The 22,000-nt window shown below is 37.9% G+C and overlaps 1 protein-coding gene across 1 annotated transcript in view; it reads left to right on the top strand.

Annotated features, from left to right (window-relative positions):
- Positions 1–3,016: 3,016 nt before the first annotated feature.
- LOC109108845 (breast cancer anti-estrogen resistance protein 1-like) overlaps positions 3,017–22,000 on the top strand; it is a 92,229-nt gene continuing 73,245 nt past the window's right edge. The window contains exon 1 of the mRNA XM_042775226.1: positions 3,017–3,441. Within this exon, the coding sequence (XP_042631160.1) occupies positions 3,430–3,441 (12 nt within the window). The 5' untranslated portion in view covers positions 3,017–3,429. The remainder of the gene's footprint in view (positions 3,442–22,000) is intronic.

Below are 22,000 nucleotides of genomic sequence, written 5' to 3'. Positions count from 1 at the left end.
AAGTCGATGGTAAGAGTGTGGTATCCAGGAGTGGAGAGGAGCCTGTCGCCCTCATCTTTATTCAAATGCACCTGTCCTCTCCTGATTTTACTTTCTCTCTCGGGTTTGAACACTGCTGTTAGCTCCTAAATAATGCCTTCATCCCTTTCCTTCTGTCACTTTTTCAATTTTTCTATCGCTTTCATCTTGCATTACACTTAGATGTGTTGATGACACGAGTCTGATTTTCCCTTTGCAATTGTCTCTGCCATTATCATTAACTTTGACTTCAACTTCAACTTCACAAGACTCTTTTTCCTTTCCTGCCATTCTATACTTGCATTTCCCCTCTCTATTTCCTCTTATCTTATTTCACATCTTGGGTATATTTCTTGAGTGATTTCACAGTAGTAACAAACTGTTGGTTATTATTATTACTTAGAATGCGTTATGTATAGAGTCAGACAAGCAGGCCAAAATAGATCTGATCCAATGCATCCACAGATCCAACACTATGATAGAGGTTAAGACCCTTAGCAGTGTCCTATATAAAAAGACCTCTATGGGGCAACAGGGCCTTAGGTGTCTACTCGGAATCCCTGTAGCGTATATATAGCACAAACTTCACCTCCAGGCATGTGTATCTGTCTGTCACCAAGTGCATGACTTCAAACAGGGGCAGAAACCTTAAAAATAGACGGCGCTGTTGAGAGCACAATTATAAACAATCACTGGGATGAGAACCTAAAATAACAGCTGACTAAAATGTTCCAAATGCCTCTTATACCTTCAGGTCTCCAGAGTTGAGAGGAGCTTTAAAGGACTGGCTATTTACTACTCCCTATGTGTGAGCTACAATAAAATGATTTCCTTCTACATTTTCAGTGCATTGCCTGTAGAACTATATGGGTTGCTTTTAAGGTTAGTATGTGCTGCACTTTTTATGGCACACTTTCTGAAGTGATTTTACAGAAAAATCAATTGAATCTTGCAGAATGGAATTAAATATGGGTAAAATGTGTTAAAAAGAGCTGAGACTACTACTGTGGTACCTGAAAGCATGATTAAATTACCTTAAATATTTAATAAACAAACAGGAGGTGTCCGATGTACAGTATAGAACTTGATGAATGAGGGGTGTTCCAAATCTGTTCTGCCCACACAGATTCCGTACGGGCTGGCTCAGTGGCTAATATCCAATTGCAGACCACGAGAGAGGTTTTTTTTTTTTTCATCTTTGCAGTAAATTCAGCCTTGTAACAGTGGACTTGTTTGGCAGCCCACCAAAAAGATTTCCTTCTGAAGGTCTTCTTTCCTGTATTTTAGCCCTTTCAACATTAGCCAATGTTGGCAGATGAAGGGAGGGAGTGCCATGACACCAATTTAACAGACATTTGAAGATAAGTAGAGGACCTTTGACTTCTTTCACACAGCTGCCCTGTATAATTAAAAGCCATTCACAGTGCTCATGGCATAGCTGTCAGTGAGAGCGTTGGGAATGATACTGCTTGTAAACTAATTGCCCTCCACAACACACATTTCTATCTGCTGTCTGACAAATAACGCAGTTTTTTCCTTAAAGGTAATTTCATCGTAGATGAGAGGCTGACTGTATTACCGCTTGGTGTTAAATGTAAACCTTTTTTGAAGACGTGCTTAATCTTTGTTAGTAACCCCCAACTCCAGAATGTCGTCCAGCATCAGCTAATTTGAAAGGCCAAACATTTTGTTGGTATCAGCATCTTTTGGCCAATCTGTGTTATTAATGGTTTTTCCTTTCAAAGTCAAATGCTAGAATGTTTGCAGCCAGTTTCATCATGTTAATGGGTAATTGCTACTTTTAATACTAAATATATACTATATATTTTTGTTGTCAAGGAGATTGTTTCTGCAGATATGGTAGTTTCCAAGCTATGTTCAGCAAATGCCTCAGGATGCCATAAAAACTAGAAATCAGTAATTTAGTTAGTTATTTTTAGACCAAACAGTCTATATCAGGGGTAACAAACTTAATTCCTGGAAGGCGGGAGCCCTGCAGAGTTTAGATTCAAATTAAACACACCTGATCCAACTAATAAAGTCCTTCAGGCTTATTTGAAATCTACATGGTATGTGTGTTGGAACTAAACTCTGCGGGCTTGGGCCCTCCAGGAATTGAGTTTGACACCCTTGGTCTATATCATCCATTGCTATGTGGAATAAAATTATAGTTTGTTATAGCTTCTTCTTGTGTTAAAGGTTTGCTCATTGAATTGATATCCATCAAGATGTTATTTGAGTGCTCAATGTCTCAAAGGAGCATCTTAAGCGGTTTGTTAAATGTGTCTGTTACCTTTAACACAATTGAAAACTGGATATGCAGCCACAACACCTTTTTGGGTGACAAAGTGTTCAGTGAATGTAATAGCATAGTGTATTTTAAAGCAATGAATAAAAAAGCTTTAGCGTAAAGCCTCATTCACACAGTCAGTGACTTAAACAACAATGTGGTCTGAACTCATTCATTTTCATTAAGAGCTGGAGATTTTCCATTTGATACAAAATTACCACATTTTTTATTATAGCAACAATAAAGGGCTCTTCACAGTGTCAACGATTTGAGTAACAACGCATCATTCAGTACAGATAATTTTGTACTAGTTTGGGTTTGAATGTGAACAGATTTTTGTCTTTAACTGAATTATGGTTGTCATGTATGCCAAGTATACTTAACTATACTTCCAAGAAATATTTTTGTAAGGCACAAATATTATTTTCCCAGTGAGAGGGAAAAATAAAACAGTATAAAGAATATAAAATAGAACAGCAGCACGAGACTAGCATAAACGCATCGAATGTAAGCACCGTTTATATAAACCATGCCGTGTTTATCCACACAGAGGTAACAGGGGAGTATCCCTTTAAACAGAACTTGACGATTCCATCATAGAGAGAGAGAGAGAGGGAGCAGCGTGTGGGTTCGCTGTGCTGTGAAGTGTCAGTGTACGCTACCGCAATAGAGAGACAAACAGAGAGAGAGAGAGCGAGAGAGAGGGAGCAGCGTGTGGGTTCGCTGTGCTGTGAAGTGTCAGTGTACGCTACCGCAATACAGACAAACAGAAGCTAGGTCATTCCTTACTGTACGGGGGAAGAAGACAAGCGTTTTAATTCAAACACAGCCGTATTATTAGTAGCCCAATAGTAGCTCTCTGCCTCTGGAGAGGAGGAGTAAAACTGCTCAGCGCTGCCCGTGCGAGGTGGAGCGGAGACACATCTGAAACATTCACATCAAACTTCTCACCCCATCGAGACCCGGATTGCATCCTTACTACAGACAACATGGAATAGAAAGACTGAGAGAAGCCTAACGACACAAATTGATGTTTTCTGCTGAAAACCCGTTGGAGGGAAAGAAACTGGTCCGTTAAAATAAGCATCAGTTTTGTAGTGGATTGAAAGAAGGAGCTCAAGATGTCTGTACCGGTAGGTTCTTCAATTTAACCTTTGTAATGATTCATCGCGACGTGGAAAAGTTACGGAACTGCTTGATAGTAACCTGCACGCGTTGTTCTGGACGCCCAGATGTTGGTGTGAAAGAATAGGTTGTTTGCTGTCGCTATCGCCGTGGTGGTGCACACTGGGGTCATTTAGTATAAAGCGGCTGTTCAGGACGGTAGTGGAATTGAATTTTTGTAGTTCCTTAAAGACAATACACAAGCTGTGTGTCAAAACCTAGTGAGCGTTCCAAGGATGCCCGAAATGATGCGCGTGACAAAGATGCCCAAAAATGCGTTCTCTATAGGCAGCTCAACCTCGGAATTCATGAGCTAAAGTATAAAAAATAAGCGCACAAATAGGATGCAGAATTTCTTCAAGACAGGTTTCCATACTAAATATTTCACTTTTCTGTTGGCTTCAGGTATTTTTGATTGGTTGAAGAAAAACAACAACAATAACATTTATTACATTGTCAAGAATAATTAATTTATTATTATTATTATTATTTATTATTATTATTATTTTTTATAAAAGTGTTACATTGCTTTATGATTAATCCATATGTGAAAAGCCTTATGACCTTTCACTTTTCAGCTTGTTGCAGCTTTAAATAGATTTTTTTCTGTAAATCAATTAACCAAATTTGACATTTTCTAAGATTTGGTCATGCTTTCTATGTCCGTGTGCCGTGGCATTATAGAGCAAAAAGCCCCTTGAAAGTAATTTTCTCTTGCAGCTTTTCGAAAATATCTATAGCAATGGATTTTTTTGATGGATGCACAAAGCTGGACAGTTTCTGTCACAAATTCAGATTTATTTGTTACTTGTGTTAACATGGTACTGTAATCAAGAATTGAGAAATATTACTGATACTGTGCATTTTCACAAGTAACCATGGTGGACCCTGAGGTTAAATCTGTTCTTGCACCATGGACCTGTTTCTTCCAAAAGAGTCCCAGCTCAGAGCTCTCCATCGAGTCTCAACCTGTGAGACCTGTGTTCTGCCTCCCTACTGCTTTTGGCATCTCATTTCGACATACTGCAACACTATTTAATGTTTGCCCTCGCTGGCTGAAGTTAAATTGAAAAAGTCAGTGGATTGCTAATACAGGGCTGTGGAGGATGCGCAGCTCTGCAAAACATCATTGCGGATCCCTGTGGGAGGAATGAGGTTAATTTGCATGTCTTGGCAGTTTACCTATATATTTTCCCACTGCTGTTTTTAGGAGAACTGGCATCTTGATGATGTTATGAATAAATAATAAAATCACTTCTGCTCTTTGCATTCAAGTGAGGAAATGGTCTCGGAAAGCCACCTCAGTGGTCTGCGCCTTGTTCAGTTTAACTCTTTAAGAAAATGCTCAGTGCCTGTGACAAAGAATGGTGTACGTTTTGAGTACCGATGTCCCACGCCAGGAGCCAGGATTGCTGTTTTTGCCCGGGGAGATTGAGCTTGATCGCAGCAGCTGTTCTACGGTTTGCTTGTCTTGTGCCTCGTTTACCTGAGACCAACAGATGTCACCAAGAAGTGAAAAATAAACAAGTGTAATGGCTAAATCACTTTAATGTAGTGTTTGCATCAGTAAGAAACCTGCAGGAGTGTCAGGATTGCAACCTACATTGGTTTATTTATTATGTCTGAGTTTTAATCCAAACTTCCTGATTTGTTTTCAATTCGATTCTCCTTTTGATTCAGATCAGTTTGGGCATATTTCAGTTAATAGTATCCATTTTGCTTGCAGAGAAAATACATTTCATATGGGAACCTCCTATTTTGGTATATTACGAAAATCTTAATATTTTCTCAAACTATGCAGTTCATTTGATATTTAACAAATATAATAATCACCAAAACTGATCTGTGGATAGTGTGAGTGTTTCTTGTTTAAAACATTTATTATAACATTATGCAAAATTAATGAAACATAATACATTTTGGCTCAAACCTCAGTTATAAAAAATTGATTGTTTGCTTGCTATTATTTAGCAGTATACATAATTTTAATTTTATCACATAAATTTTGACTTCAAACACAGGTCAAATATTACTTGATTTTTTTCTAGCCATATTATTTATGCTGTCATATTTTCAGTCAGAAAGTGATATTATCCCAATCAGTGTAGAAACAATGTTATTTTAGTATTATTTATATACTACTGTAGTTTTTATTAATATTTTGAATTAACTTTCACTTTATATTTTCAGATTCTATTTTATTTTTTAAGTTTTAGTCATTTTGTATGCCATTGTTTATTTTTTTATATTTCTCTATAGCTTTATTTTTACTCCAGTGTAAGAAGATTTGAGTTCAGTTTTGTCATCTAATATTTATATTTTATTTGATTTTATTTCAGCTTTATTTCATTTCACAAACATGATTTGTAATAGTTTAAATTTTAGTTTTGGTTAACAATATGAAGACGCTACCCCACTAACGCTTTACCAACATGTCTCCAGACTTGTATATCTCCATACATTTTCATTCTGCAAGCATGTATGGATGCATGCATACTTCCTTTAATACATAAATTCATAAGTTCGTGTTCTACACATGCTCTGCTTCATACATATTGATGGGTATTAATGTTTGGCTGTTAACGTCATTTGCCTCGGCTTCAGATCTTTATCCCGTCCCCTGGATGGCTCCCAGAGAGCGTGCACTACGACAGCAAGCCTGCACATATTCCCCCCACCGTCCCTCAGAGTTTTACCGCAAGAGGTTAAATGCAACGCCAGCAGGGAACGAGCTTGCTAGATCACTCTCAGACGCCTGACATTTGGTGCTTGTCATAGATGATACTCCACATACATATTAATAATGTTGGCTTAGGTGAGCTGTCGCATTTCAATCACCCAATAAAGAGCTTTTGCTATTTGTATGCGTTGCCCTGGCAACTACAGGCCACCAGCCTTCCACATATGAGTTTCATTGGCAGCGTAACTCATAGTAAACGGTGTATAATGCTACACATGCCATGCATGAACAAGCATGACTCCAAAGACGAATTGCAACATGCACTTGAGAATACATCTATGAATTCCCCTCTGAAATCACACTATTCATGCTTGTCCTTGCATAGTAAGTGTCTCATCTCAAAGAAATTCTTTCCTTTACGCAGTCACACATCAGTGGCCCCTGCTTTGCCACTCCCGGCAGGCATCTTTATCCGTTTTAAGTGATTAAGGACAGCCATTTTTGCTCAAATACATACACTCTTACACTGGACGCATCTTAATCCAGAGACCAGCTGACACGCTCGTTAGTTTATTTCTTGTCAGCTCAAGAGAAAAACAGGAATGCTAAAAGCAGCTGCAGGTGAACATATGATGAATATGAATGTAAATATTAACGTTTATGTCAACTCAGGAGTCTTTTGACAAACAGCCCTTCATATTCATCTGATTTAGATAGCATTTGCATTAGTATGCAGTATATGTGTATGTGTGAAAATTCTTCATTCTCGTTTATGTCTTGGAACGTTGCACACATTTTTTGCATAAGAATACAAATGAAGGGAAAATTGTGTTGTCTTATAGGCTGTGTGTGTGTGTTTTCAGCAGGATGTTGTCTGTAGTTGTATGTAAAGTATGAAAATTACCTTTTTTTGAATTACCTTGTACAGCGCTCACATTCTTCAGCTGAACTTTATCAGTCACCAGATGCTGGCGTTGATTTGCATGTTTATGTAATCTATCTATCTATCTATCTATCTATCTATCTATCTATCTATCTATCGATCTATTGATCTATCGATCTATCTATTGATCTATCGATCTATCGAACTATGTCTTTCAATTGGTTTATTCTTTCTTTTTATCATCCTAATGTTTTGTCCTTCTATCATTCTTTGTCATTCTGTTTCTGTTCTATCTACTGTATCTATCATTCTGTTGTTTTTTTCTGTCATTCTTGCTTATTGTATCGTTCATTTGTTGTTTGTTTTATTTATCTGTCATCTATCTATCGTTCTGTTATTTTCTCTGTCTATAAAGGCTATAGACCTTTAAACTTACAGTATAACAGTAATATGAATTGCTTTGAATTTTTTAAAACTCATTTTCTTTCTACTTCATAGCATTTAAATTTGAATGGCATTTTTCATCGGATTTGCTACCTCAGTTCAGTTTCATTTATGATTCAGGAATATCCTTTCTTTGAATATCATTGAAAGTCATTCTATATTCATTTCTGATCATTCTCTATTCAGTTACGTTTATGAGCACAAAAACGCTATATTCACATGATGGAGTAAAGCATGTGTCTGTCTGATATAGTGTAGGAAAAGAATGCAGTGTATGGAATTTGTGTGCAGCGATAGTCTGCAGACTGGCAAACAAACAGATCACTCTGAAAAGATACTCTCTGACTGGTTTTCTTTGTCTGAATTTAGCTTCACATACTTCCAGCCTCTTTATCTTTGCCAAATGCTTTTCACCCTTTTTCTTATTCATCAGTTTTTCTCTCTCCTTCATCTTTTGTCACTCTGAAGGTTCATATGGCTTCTTTTTGCTTTTAATTTTAGTTTCCTTGCTTTTAACAGTGTGTGTGTGTGTGTGTGTGCACATGCTTGCTTTTGTTTTGCAGAGCTCTTTTGCTGTTATATTTGCAGCAGTGGGGGACATACTCAGTGTGAAATCCAAGTAGGCCCCTTATGATTTCAAAAGCCGGTGTCGTTTTACTCACCCTGGCGTTGACTGTCCTGCAGATGACCGCTCTCAGCTGGTTGGGAGGACACATGCCGGTCCTCACGGGACCTAAAAGAGTCGCCTAAACACGTCTCCTCTAAACAAGTCACAACACCCCCTCCTCTTGACCCCAAGGTGTTTAAAGTGTAGCATCTTGTTTTCTTTGTGTCAGACCGGCAGGACTGACTCTAATGAATGTGTGGCCCTCTCGAGAGTTCTGTTTATGCTGCTGTTTAAATCGTATGTGTTTGTTAACGTGGCTTGGCTGTGCTGAGTTGCTAATGAAATGCAGGACTTTTTCACCATGTGATGATTTGACTCAGTGTAACCCACTCTTTTGTTTCACTGCCCTGTAAATCTCTTTCGTCAGCATTAGAATGGGGGAGAGGGAGGGAATATGTGTGTGTGTGTGTGTGTGTGTGTGTGAACATCTGTGGATGGAGATTATGTTGGGTGTGTATGTGTAATATTTGCATGCCTCGTGTTCTTGTTTTGTGTTGAGTGATTGTGTTGGTAGGCAAAGAGAGAGAGAGAGAGTGTTGCACATATTTGTTCTGCAGCTCGATGGACGCTGGATGCTGATGTAGATTCTCATTATAGTGCAGCTGTGAGAGTGAAAGGGAGATAGAAAAACGAGCAAGTGTAGTTGTGTGCATGTGTCTGTTTTCGCCAATGGCTGTGCCAAATCGTCCCGTCGCCATCGTCGTAAATCTGCTGGCTGATGTGCGTCGTGGTCATATTAATGGAGCGCAGTCAATCACACCGGGCTGTCTGAGATTAGACTGTATGTGCATGATGGGATGGGGGAGGGAACTGTACGTAAAAGTGACCCTGACAGAGACATCTGTTTAGACTATACCAATTCAGCTAAAACCAGTCCACATGAACTCAGCCTATAGCCCAATCCTGTCTAGCTATTTCCAGTCTACTCCAATTTAGCATGCCCAGTCCAGTTTATCTCAGCTTAGTCCAGATCAATCCAGTCCAATTTAGCTAAACTCATTCAATAAAACTTGGATAAACCCAGACCAGATTAGCTAAAGCCAATCCAGGTGTACTCAGCTAAACTCAGTCTAGACCATTCCAGTTTAGTTTGCCCAGTTCAGTCCAGATCGGCTAAGGCTAGTCCAGCTCTACAAAGCTAAACCCAGCCTAGCCTAGTCCAGTCCAGTTTAGCTAAACCTAGTAAGGTGTTTACCGTGCCCTGTTCAATCCAGATTAGCTAAAGCCAAGCCAGTTGTACTCAGCTAAACTCAGCCTAGTCCAGTCCAGTTTAGCATGCCCAGTTCAGTACAGGTAAGCTATTCTTCACCTGAAATGTTTGCGAGGCAAATATTGGATCACAGTAATTAGGAACCACAGTTTCCACAAATCTCTTCACTTGATTGGGATGTTCTCTTTCATTCTGGACGGCAGAGCAGAGACTGTAACATCGAGCCTATTTTGCAATATTAAACACGTATTTATACCGATCATATCAAGCTCCGAAAATTCTTTAAAAAGAACACAAAGAATAGCCTTCTCAGCTGCCATAGTTGCAACTCTTGCGTCATCATAACAGGGTGTTCAACGCACCACCGTTTCCATTTAAAAAACGTTTTGCGCCGTTTTTGTCGGGGCTGAACGCAGCCCTGTTGTTTCTTTTTCTTCTTCACTTGTGTTTTCTTGAAAATTATGTAGAGAAGAGGTGTACTAGCGCCCTCTACCGTATAACAATGAAAACACGGATTCTAGTATAGTTCAAATATATTTAAACTTTTTGTAAGTGTAAGTCAAGTATAATTAAATGTAATTTTAAGTATATTTCTGAGAAGTACATAAAGCCCATTTCTTAGAAGTATATAAAAAGTAAACTAAAAGCATACTTTCCTATTTTTAGTTTAAAAGAAATATACTAATAGCACACTTGAATAAACTTCTTTTTCGTTATGGCAGTACAGTAGTACTCCGCTAAACTGAGCCTAGATCAACCCAGTTTAGCTAAACCCATTCATGTCAAGTTTATCATGCCAGGTTCAGTGCTGAGTAGCTAAGACCAGTCCTGTTGATGAACTAAGACCAACCCAGTCAGGTCCAGTAAGGCCAGTCCAGTTTTTTTTGAATTTTGAGTTAAGTGGTGATTTGTTGTTTTGTTAAACTCAGTCAGGTCCAGTATAGTGTACCCAGTTTTCAATCCAGATAATCTGAGACAAATCCAGTTTATTCAGATAATCCCAACCCAGTCCAGTGCAATTTTAGCTAAACAGGTCTAATTTATTTCAGATAAGGCCAGCCCAGTAGAGTCCAGTTTTAGCTAAGGCCAATCAAGTTCAACTCAGATGAGCCTAGATCAGTCCAGTCCAGCTCAGCTAGACCCAGGCAATCTGCAGATTGATCGCCCTCTGAATTGCAGAGTAGCTTGGCAGTGATGAGTGATGAAGGGAAAGGGTCAGATGAAGAGCAGGAGCCAGGAGAAGGGGGGTGGAAGAAAAAGAGACAGAAATGAGACTAGAACTAGAAGAGTCCAGTGTAATGGCCTCTAGAGACCAGAAAATCCGGTAAAAGTTGAAAGTAAAAGACATAATGGCAACCCAATAGCAGGGTTGCAGTGAAAGACACAGTGAGAAGAAGAGGAAAGACACCACAAGAGGCTTGGGAAAAGATAATAGTAAGCACAGAGGGTGAGAAATTGAAATTTTGAGGTAGAGCATGAAGATAAAGATGAGGAGAAGATTACAGAAGGTGCTGTATGTGGACTACAGGCAGAAGACCATCAGTTTGTATATTCCGAGACCATCATCCTTTTCACAATGTTTGATACGCTTGAATAAACCTCATCCTAACTTAACTCTTTTTCTCTGTTGAGATAAATTAGTGAGTTGCTATTTGTCCTTTCCAGTGTTATTTTTAGTACTATTCGTATACTGTAATAGTATTTATTTATATTTTGAATAATTTTTTTTTTTTTGTAAGTTTTAGTCATTCTGTTATGTGATTTTGTCATTTGTTTCTCTACGTTTTTTAATGTTTCCCTTTATCTTTAACTTGTTTTTTATTTCAGTTTTCATAATTTTTATTTTAACAGGTTTATCTTATTTCAATTGGTTGCCAAAGCACCAATTCGCTAATTGAAATAGTTAATAATAACAACACTGCTCCTGTCCTTATGAACCTCTCCACAGGGCATGAGCATGACATCATCAGCATCCGCTTGTGTTTTAATGAACCTCTCTGTCTGGATGCTCATTAAGGACGTGTGAGTGTAGAGCACCTCAATCACATCTTCTCAGCAGTGTGTCCATATGAGTGTGTACGTGCAATATCATATTGTATATGCACATGGGAACTCTTATTGCTAATGAGCATGCTTGAGTGAGTGTGTGGCATTGACGTGCAAGCATGCGCCTCTTATTTGAGGTGCCTAAGCCACACTGTAGCAGAATGAAGAGGCTTTAATCTTTAGTTGAAGTCCTGTTAATCCATGTGAAGTTTAACACTGCAATGCATGTTGCATACCTTAAATTAAAGCAACAGTGCTTGGGATGTATGCTTTGGAATGCCAGAACTCAATTTCATAATTGATGGATCAGGCAACGTATTAAATACATTCCAGGTTTCTATATCCGACCTCTGGGACAATCTAGGGTCTTTTAGTGGCATGCAAATAAATGTACAGTGTATGCCAACACTCTTGAAGCTATAATAATCAGTCCCATGCATAAACAGCAAGCATAATGCATAATTAATGTAATTTATTTCACTCTGGTTCTGGAATAGATTAGGGGTGCCCTTTTTGATTTGGCTTGACCTCCACCATCACCTTTCCGTGGCCCTCCTTGAGGAAGCGTCTCATTGGAAGTCGTTGTGGATGCTTTCTTGCTCCTGTTGACCTTTTCGATGATGGGAACTTTTGAGGAGTGATTGGGGATTTAGGGAGAGAGAGCACAAGACTGAAAGGTGAGAGAGAGAGGAGGTGATGGGGGAGGGTGAGACAAAATGAGAGACGGTTTTGAAGTGAGTGACTCCATTTCACACAGCTGCTATAATGTGACCTTTCTACAGTTGTCCCTCTTCCTCATCAATGCAGTGCAGTGGATTAAAGTTGCATCAGCTGCAGCACGGCGCTAACCCAATGTTGCATCTCCCATTTTTCTGCTAAAGGGGCGACCTTTAAGCGGCTTGTTGCTTTTTTAATGCTGACGCCAGTGAGCTGTGCTTGCATGAGGATAAAAAAAGGATGTTGCACGTTATTACTGCAGCTTTATGGTAAAAGAAAAAGTCATTTGTAGGCAACAAAGAAGCTTGATGTGAAAGAAAATTGATTTTGAAGATTGGCTTTCGATCTTTCTTAGGGCTTTGCTGCTCTTGGCTTCGTAGAGTGGCCAGCGACAGCTAGGATTTTGCTTTTGTGCCACTGTTTGGAGATTAGCATTGGTTCCTTAATAATATTCCCATTACATCTCACACACATTGTCAAACACACAGCATACTTAGAATATTCACTCTCTGACTTGAAAGACAGTGTATGTTTCCATGTTTATGATCAACAATCTGGCTTCTATGAAAACCTGTTTCTGTCTCAGAGTAAAAAAAAGTTATTTGCGACAGTATTGCAGTTTCAACTTTTTAAATATAATCTTTCTGTCGTCATTGTCAGATTATATCTCTCAATGTTTTGTTTCTCCTTATTGTGACTATTAAAATGTGACTTTATTTTGAATTGTGAATTCATATCTCACAGTTGCAATTTGTTTCTCTTTTGTTTCTTTCTGATTGCCTATTCATCATAGTTTAAGCTGTTATTTTGCAGTGTGACTTGTCAGTTGCTATTTGTGTCTCATAATTGCAACTTAATTGTCATAATGTTGTGACTTGTAAAATTGTGACTATCGTGGTTGCAAGGCATCTGTTTTTTACTTTTCAGTTTATCTCACAATGTTGTTTTGTTTCTCGTAATTATGACTTTTAATCTAAAAAATAGATTATTTTGCATTGTGACTTAATATCTCAATTCTTGTAATTGTGACTTTGTAGTTGTAAAATGTTCACTGTGACCTTTTCATCTCAAAATGACTATATTTCATATTTTAATTTTAATCTGTCAATTATCTGTGGTATTTTTTACTCTGAGATGGAAACTTCTATTGGTTTCAGTTATTTGATGTATGAGCTGTTTATATGTGCTGATGTCTTTGCTGATGTTTTTCTTGCTTTATAATGTCCTTGTGTGTGTGTGTGTGTGTGTGTGTGTATGTGTGTTAGCGTGTTATTCTCAGGAGGGAGTAGCTATTACAAAGTTTATGTGCTATAGGAATGCTGTACTTCCTGTAGCACACTCAGAGTGCTGTATAAGAATCCCAGCATGATCTCCGGAACGCTTCAAGCCAACCACTGCAAACTCATCAGTTAACATTAATGAACCACAGCTGGCTTTTATAGATATACCAGCTGGACATTCATATTCTCACAGCCTAGTTCTTCTCTCACAGGTTCTTACAAACGGAGTTACTCATGTGTGCTGATGTGAAACTGGTTTGGGTCCAAAAGGAAGACTTCAGTTCCACAGTAAGGGAAATGGTTGGTACAGTTGTCATTTTTCAAATTATAGTCTTTTAGGTCTGCCATTGTATTGACTGAGCCCACTGAATTGGTCTCTCTTAGGTGATAAGTAGGATGTTCATGCTTTGTTGAATGCATAGATGTTCGTCAGTACAGGTGGCTAGAAGATCTTGCTGTCTAATGAAGCAGGTAAATGATGGGTTTCAGACAGAAGCAGCGTTTATCAAGGTCTTTAATTTGCATAGCAGGTGGAGGCCCCGTGATCATCCCCATGGCTCATGGATCATTGCTAGACTTGGCAACAAATGAAGGTAACCAATGTGGCCAATTGCAGACTGGTAAAAGAAGGCCTTGTTCTTCATGACATGAAAGGTTTGCCATCTGGGCCCCCTACCTGGATTTTTCCTGGTTTCTGAATTTAGCTACATGGCTGAGGGACTCCTAGTGTTCCTGGTGGGTCTGCTCTGGATTGGACCAGAAAGTCTGGAAAGCTTATTGTGTGTTTGGTCCCATTTAAAGTACAATTTATGCACAAGAACCTTTTGAACTTGGGTTGGTCTGATTGATATGCATTAAGGAGATGAATGTTAATGTATGTGGGATGGACAGATGAACCAATCTACATTGTTCAAAGCTTTTGTTCTTGTCCTGTTCCCCTTTGCCCTGTTGGCTGGGCAAGTAATCTGCTCAACTGCCATGTGAATTGGGTTTGAACTGGGAGGGCAAGCAATTTACTACTCATTCACAGACCGTTCCCCAGCTTATGAGAAAAAAGAGGGGGAGGGGGTTGAGGAAGATGAAGAGGAAAAAAATGGATTAGATAGAAATGGAGAGTAAAAGATAGAGGATGAGATGAGAAACACAGAAAGACATTAGGAGAAAGAATGAGTGGGATAAATATGAAGCGATAAGGAGGGATTGTGAAGAAGAAATATATGGAATTAGGAGAAGAAGAAAAGAAAGTCAAGCAGCATGTGAGACAGAAGGCTGTGGGATCTGTTTGTATGAGAGAGAAAGTGGCTCAAAGCTTTGTTGATATGATGGTTGTACCACCTGTAAAGGTTCCAAGATTCCCAATGTTTTTCCAGTATTACATTGCACACACTTTTCAGTGGATAAACAACCTTTGAGTCATCAGTTGTTTTTTTATTATGCATCCTTTCTTTGACATTTTTACAGCAAAACAGTATCCATTAAATGTTTTTTGCAATGTTAATGTAATGTTGTGTATAGGTTCTGTGCCTGTTTTTTTTTTTTTGGAAAGCTATTTTGCAGACTTTTGGACCGCCACACTGGAATGCAGGCTTCCGTTCTTCACTTTCTCACTTTTTCTCTCTCCGCCAATTCCTTTCTTTTCTTTTCCAGACTGTGTTCAGGAGTTCTGGGCCTGGAAACTCCCAGAAGCCAAAGTGAGTCTGTGCTAGACTGCTGTCTTGTCAACAGCCACTGTGCTGCTAATATACACAGGCACCTTGGCACTCGATCATTTCATCGTCCAGAAGATCCCCTAATGCCACAGGCTTTTCACCCCAGCACTCAGGATAGCTGTTGTGTCATGGAACAGTTTACTGTGTCACATATCAGCTTCCCAAGGCACAATCCCATTTTTATTTTTTTTATTTCTTTTTATTATTTTTAGCATTTGAATAGCGCAGAGCATCTCGTTACTTAATATGATAATATCTTTCCAGAGATGAATTGCGCAGCTGTCATAGTCGGAAAGGATAATATGAAAACTGCAGCATTAGTACTAGCAGGCAACACGTTAAAAGAGGATAATCTGGAAAATATTTACTTAGAGAAAGATGTTTACAGTAATGGGGCTGTGGGCATTTTTTGTCAGTGTAGAAAAAAACAGGCTTGCCTTGACAAAATCCTTGGTAGATGTCCAGAGATAGAGAGAACAGTAGAGTTACACACAGTCTGTGTTCTTGCATTTAAAAACAGCTAGCGAAGTGTATGCTGGGATCTTGAAACTTTTGAACTATATTTAGACATTCTCATGCTAAGAAAACATTTAGAAAGGAAGGGTTCCTGTTTTCCTGTTTTCATAACTACACTTGTCATGTCATGTGCCAGCTTGTTTTTGGTTATTGTTTACTTTTGATGGCCGTGTGTCTGTAGCACCTAGCTTATTCTCCTATACTTCCATAAAGCTTCATAACACAAGATCATACCTCTTCAGCATTTGGTTTCAGTGCTGCTGGATAAGGACACAGGCTATTCTGATATTATTTGTACCTATACGATCACACTACAGAATTTATTACTCTGGAATTGATTAGATACAGCAGCCAGTACACTTACATGTGATTCCCAGTAGAGCAGCGTTGTTCCCGCATGGTGGGATGTCTTAAAGGATTGTCCTCAGAGAGGAAAGAGGCACTGAGTGAAAATTAAATTAACTTTCCTCACACTTTCACAGCATACTGTATATACCTCCCTCTGCCTCTTTTTATGATGGATTTAACTTGTGGCTTCACACTAAATATAATTAGCCAACAAATTAACCATAAATTACCATCACTTTGAATCACTATTGAGTTACATTTAACAAAATACAGAGCTTTGGTTTTCTACCACAGGGTCCATTATTTTATATTTTATTGAAAACAATTCTCTGTGAAGAGGTTTTGTACAGCTGACCAGTCCTTTTCTCTTCAGTTTAGCAACTGGTCACTCTCACCGGCTGAATACAGCCTTTGAACTGTCTACTTGATGGCAGATTGATGCTGATTGTTAGGATGTGCTTTACGTCTGACTGATGTGCTTGTCAGTGAAGGTGCTAAGGCCCTCTCTCTCTCTCTCACACACACACACACACACACACACACACACACACACATACATACATACATCCGTTTGCCATTGACACACTGACGGATCTGGTGGTGGCACCAGCTGGGAAGAGGTATTGTTTTGGTCTCCTGCATGTTTCCTCTTCCAGCTCGCTGAGCTGGCCATTTTACACTTTGTCATGTGTGTGTATGTGATGAAAGAAATGGATTGTAAATATTTATTGGCGATGAATGCAGCGAGAGTCTCTGAATTGCTGTCTGTGTGCTGCAAACCTGTCATCGCTCTTGATAGACTCTCGATGGTACTGAGAGCCTCAGCGGAACTTTGAAAAACCACTATGTGATTGAACAAGAATGAATCAGTATCACTAGACTATATGATTTTGATTGAAACTGCACTAAATGTATGAGATACAGGAGTAGTGGAAGAAGTGTAATTGAATTCTCAATTCAAGAACTTCTGTTCTCCAAAAAAGCAGGCATAAAAAAAAAGAAAAAAAAAAAAAAAAAAAAAAAAAATGTAATATATATATATATATATATATATATATATATATACAGGTGCATCTCAATAAATTAGAATGTCGTGGACAAGTTCATTCATTTCAGTAATTCAACTCAAATTGTGAAACATGTGTATTAAATAAATTCAGTGCACACAGACTGAAGTAGTTTAAGTCTTTGGTTCTTTTAATTGTGATGATTTTGGCTCACATTTAACAAAAACCCACCAATTCATCTCATCAAATTAGAATACTTCATAAGACCAATAAAGAAAAACATTTTTAGTGAATTGTTGGCCTTCTGGAAAGTATGTTAATTTACTGTACATGTACTCAATACTTGTATTTCCCCCCATTTTAAATTCTTATTATCCAATGAAAGGATACATTTTTGTGAATTTTTGTCCAAAGACCAAAAGGATTAACAATGCAGATGAATTTTCACAGCCTTTTTTGATCATATTTACCAAGGGGGCCAATATTTTTGGCCACGACTGTATATACAATTACCATGATATAAAATTACTCTGATGTATGTGATATGATTTTGATCATACCGCCCACCCTTGTGTTCTTGTGTGTCTTGCTCAGATCATACAGCCTTTGCATGATATCATAAAATATTGATTACGTTTTCTCATTTATCCACTTCAATCATGAACTGAGCTTTGGATCTGAGTGTTGTGGTTGGCTCTTAGAACTTTCTCCAGTCATATGGCTCCTTATCAGGATTTTATCTCCTGTTCTCAAGGAGGTAATCAGACAGACCTTAGACAGTCTTGCAGAACTTCGATTATCTGGGACAGGGCCCACAGGGAAATCTTCCTCCACTGGATTACTGCACAGAGGTCGTTCATTGCTCATCTGTGGACAAAGCAGGAAACAGCAGTGCAGAACAAACACAAACAGAAGATGAGCTAACCTGACATGAAATAATGCAGAATAGCTTTGGGGAAATGGCACTCCATCATATCACTTAAATGTTGAGGTTGATTAGCTAACAATTTGATATCTATCTATCTATCTATCTATCTATCTATCTATCTATCTATCTATCTATCTATCTATCTATCTATCTATCTATCTATCTATCTATCTATCTATCTATCTATCTATCTATCTATCTATCTAATCCACATACTACTGTTCAGAAGTTTGGGATTGGTGAAACATTTTCTTCAGGCTTGTTCAGATACATTAGATAGTACATTCAAAAGAACAGTGTTTATTTCAAATAGAAATATTTTGTAAAAGTCTTTCCTGTCACTTTTAATTTATTTTATGCATCCTTGCTAATTAATTTCTTTAAAAAAAGGTAATGACCCCAAGCCTTTGGAATATATATATATATATATATATATATATATATATAATATGTGTGTGTGTGTGTGTGTGTGTGTGTGTTTGTGTGTGTGTGCAAATATTGTAATAATTCAGTAGGTTTTTTTATATAAATGAGTCCTTCAACAGATGGCAAACTACTCGATGAGGTGAGAGCTTTTGCAGCTTTGCAAATGGAATGTTTATAAATCTAATATTGATATACCCTGCAGGCACACTAAAACAAAATATATAAATAACTGTCTTCAAAAAAATGTTGTTGTGAAGCATCTAATATGCTTAAGACTTTTGCATAGTACTGTTTATACAGTATAATATAGTATACTATGTAGCATTGTAAGTTTAGCACCCACAAATATATTCATAGTTGTAGAAACAAGACATTTTTTTATGAGGAGGTTGGCAACCTCTATGTCTTCGTCATTGTATCTTTAAGAGTTTAATGAAACTCATTTACCACTCTGTTACAGAATCAACTGGGCATTAGCAGAATTTCATGTGCACTTTAAATAACACTATTTGTGTGATGCACATGCTTCTACCATTAAGGGAGTCAGTTATTAGGCTTCTGTGATGGTTAGGCTGCTGCCTACAGTATGTAGGAAGAGGCAACGCAATTGTTGTTTCAAATTAAGTTTCATTACTATCTAAAACCCATGCTTTTAAACATTGTGATTTACTCTTGTGCTGGTCAGACTGGAGGAGGAGTGTTGGGGGCTAATGTGAGTTTCCTTATCATCATCATCTATCCATCTCTCAGCGGTCCTGCACAGGGCATGCTCACTCAACTCTGTGTTATGGGTCAGGAAATGGACTATTCCTTTGTCCTGACTGGCTTCTGAACAGACTGAACTTTTGTGTATATCTGAGATACAGTTTGAGTGTATATGTGGGCAGATGTATGTGTGCGTACGTGGTGTTTTGTTGTGCGGGTGTTTGTGTGCTGAGACGAGGGCTAGTTAAGGGAATTTTGCTGGAATGCTAATCACATGCTCACTAATGGACAGGGAGAAGAGTAGGCAGTGCCCCGTTGACTACAGAATAGCTAGATAAACAAATGCAGAGAGAGAAGGAGAGGCCACCTAATGTGCAGTGCTTAATTCTAAGTCTGAAAATACTTTTTAAAAATACAACCATAATGTTATTAAAGGAATTGCAAGTGTAAATGCAAGTGTTTCTGAAGCATCTGTGATTGAAAATCATTTACTTTGTCTATAATATTGAAACTTATGTCATGGCTGTGTGAAACCAGTAAACCAAGTTACTTTTGCATATTAGATGTACCGTACCATGACAAAACTACATTGATAGGAATTATCTGTACTCTGTAATTAGTGATAATGTTATTAAAGGAATTTTCCTGAGTAAATACAAGCATTACAAAAGTGTGTTGGTTATGTTTTAGTAATCAGACTCGCCTTGTCAATATTTTTGGTTTGCAAGTATGCATGTCCACTTAGCATGAAATGCTTCAGTGGTTTGCGATCATAAATCAGAGCAGTTTTTATTTTCAAAGTTATGCTGAACAGTTGTTTCTAAGTTCTGGCTCGATCCATTCTCTAGCTCCTTGAGTCTTGAATACCCATCATTTTCAGACCGAAGGGATATTGTGCTGTTGCCTCCGGTAGCAATCCATTAGCGCGGACGTATGCCTCCCTAATGGAGAAACTTTAGGAGGCAGAGATTCAGATGGGGAAGTTGTGTGCTTGTGTTTGTGCGTGCACATTTCACAATACCCTCACTCAACTCTCCAAATCCATTATCCAAATGTAGGTCATTTTGGTGAGAAGTTGTCTCATGTGCCGTGACATGTTTTCATGCTCCGTCCACTCTCAAGCCTCAAAGCTAAAAAAAATAAAATAAAAAATAGTCCACATATGGACACATCAACTGGAAGGACCGGGATTGATGGTGACATTTCCATGTGGCCAGATAGTTTGAACAGTTCTTTCTTCCATCCCATCCTGACAGCAATGAGACTGAGATAGCTGCATGTGTGAAACAGCTTTGATTGCGTTTCATCTGATGCTGGACACAATTCTTCTTGAGTGGACTTGGGAAAAGACAGGGCTGATGGATCTCTCCTGGCATTTTGCTTTCAGTGGAGCATGTCTGCATATAGATTTGCGATTAAATGGTGCAGATCTCTCTGTGCGTGCTCACTCTGTACACACAGTGGCCTCAAAATGTATTTTTGACACTTATGCCATACTTTAAATGTATGAATGTCTTTGCATTAGGCTATATAATAAATATGAAATCAAGTAGCATTTATTTTAAAGATCATTTAGCATAATTTGTTTGCACATGCTACATGATTGATGTTTTGTTATCTAACAGTAATATTCAGATATTTCATATGTCCAAATGCATTTTGGGGCATATAACATATTAGTATTTATTTGTATTTTAAATCAGCTTTTTATTATTTTTAGTTTTCATTTTAATTTAAGTAATTTGTATTATTTTTTATATTATTAGCTTTAATTTTTTCAGTTTTAGTAATTTGACTAGTTTTGAAAAAGTTTTATTAATGAAATAATGATGTTTTTAACCTATTTTTAATGGGTTTAAATTAGGATAACATTAACAACACTGCACTGTATATATATATTTAGTGGTCAAACCAGTCTCTCTCTGTCTGTTTTTTTCCTCTCGTCTACTCTGTGTCCTCATCTGTCTATCACACCAGCAAAATCAAGTTGTTTTTTCAGTGGATGTGTAGTCTGCTTTGGGGAGTACTCAGATCTGAACAAAAAACACATTCGTTCCCTACATACACATTCTCATAGACCAATTTGGTGTTTGCAAACAGTGATAACGTTTTTTGTGGGCGGAGTCTATCTGGTGGCAGAAAATGACAGTTTTAAAGTAGCAGTCTATGGAAGCCATGGAATAAAAGAATAAAAAAAGGTAATTTTGAGATTTTATTTAAAAATTCAGATTTTTTTTCCTTGCAATTTCGATTTTTTTTTTTGCAATTTCACAATTCTGATAAGATAAATCAACTCATTCTCTCTTTTCCCCTCGGCTCAGAATCACGAGTTTATATCTCACACTTGGCTTTTTATCCCTGTCAGAATTGACATAATTGCAATCGTTTTGAGTTAAATTGAGTAATAAAGTCTGAACTGGGAGATATAAACTTGCATTTGCGAGCAAAAAAGTCAGAATTGTGAGACAAAATAGGTAAATGTTATAGGTTTAAATAGTAGTCTATTTCATGCTGTAACTGCAGGGCTAATACAGTCCCCTTTTATGTGAATATTACTATAATATACATAGCAGGTTTTATCCATAGTCTGTCCGTTTAAACATCTTCGTTTAGCTTCAAATAGCATCATTGACAATAGTATTCTATAAAAATAATTTGCATAACGAATCTGACATCCAAAAGCACAACAATAATTTTTTGTGTGTTATTCTATGGATTTTACCCGTTTCCCTCCACTGTTTTTCTGCCATCACAATGCGCGCGCAGCTATATGTGACATAACTGTTACGTCTACTCCAAACTGGTCTATCGGTTCATTGGTTTACATTTTTAACCGATTTGTTTGTTTGGTAATGATGATGGCAAAGGTAATCAGAATGGTTTGTAGTATTGGTCAATATCGATAACCAATATGGAACCAATATTGTGCATCCCTAATATTTTTTTACTGTTACATTTAAAG

The sequence above is a fragment of the Cyprinus carpio genome, chromosome A18 (assembly GCF_018340385.1).
Source record: "Cyprinus carpio isolate SPL01 chromosome A18, ASM1834038v1, whole genome shotgun sequence".
NCBI classification, from domain to species: Eukaryota; Metazoa; Chordata; class Actinopteri; order Cypriniformes; family Cyprinidae; genus Cyprinus; species Cyprinus carpio.
The sequence above is the reverse complement of the archived record's forward strand: the minus strand, read 5'-3'. Positions and strand labels throughout refer to the sequence as shown.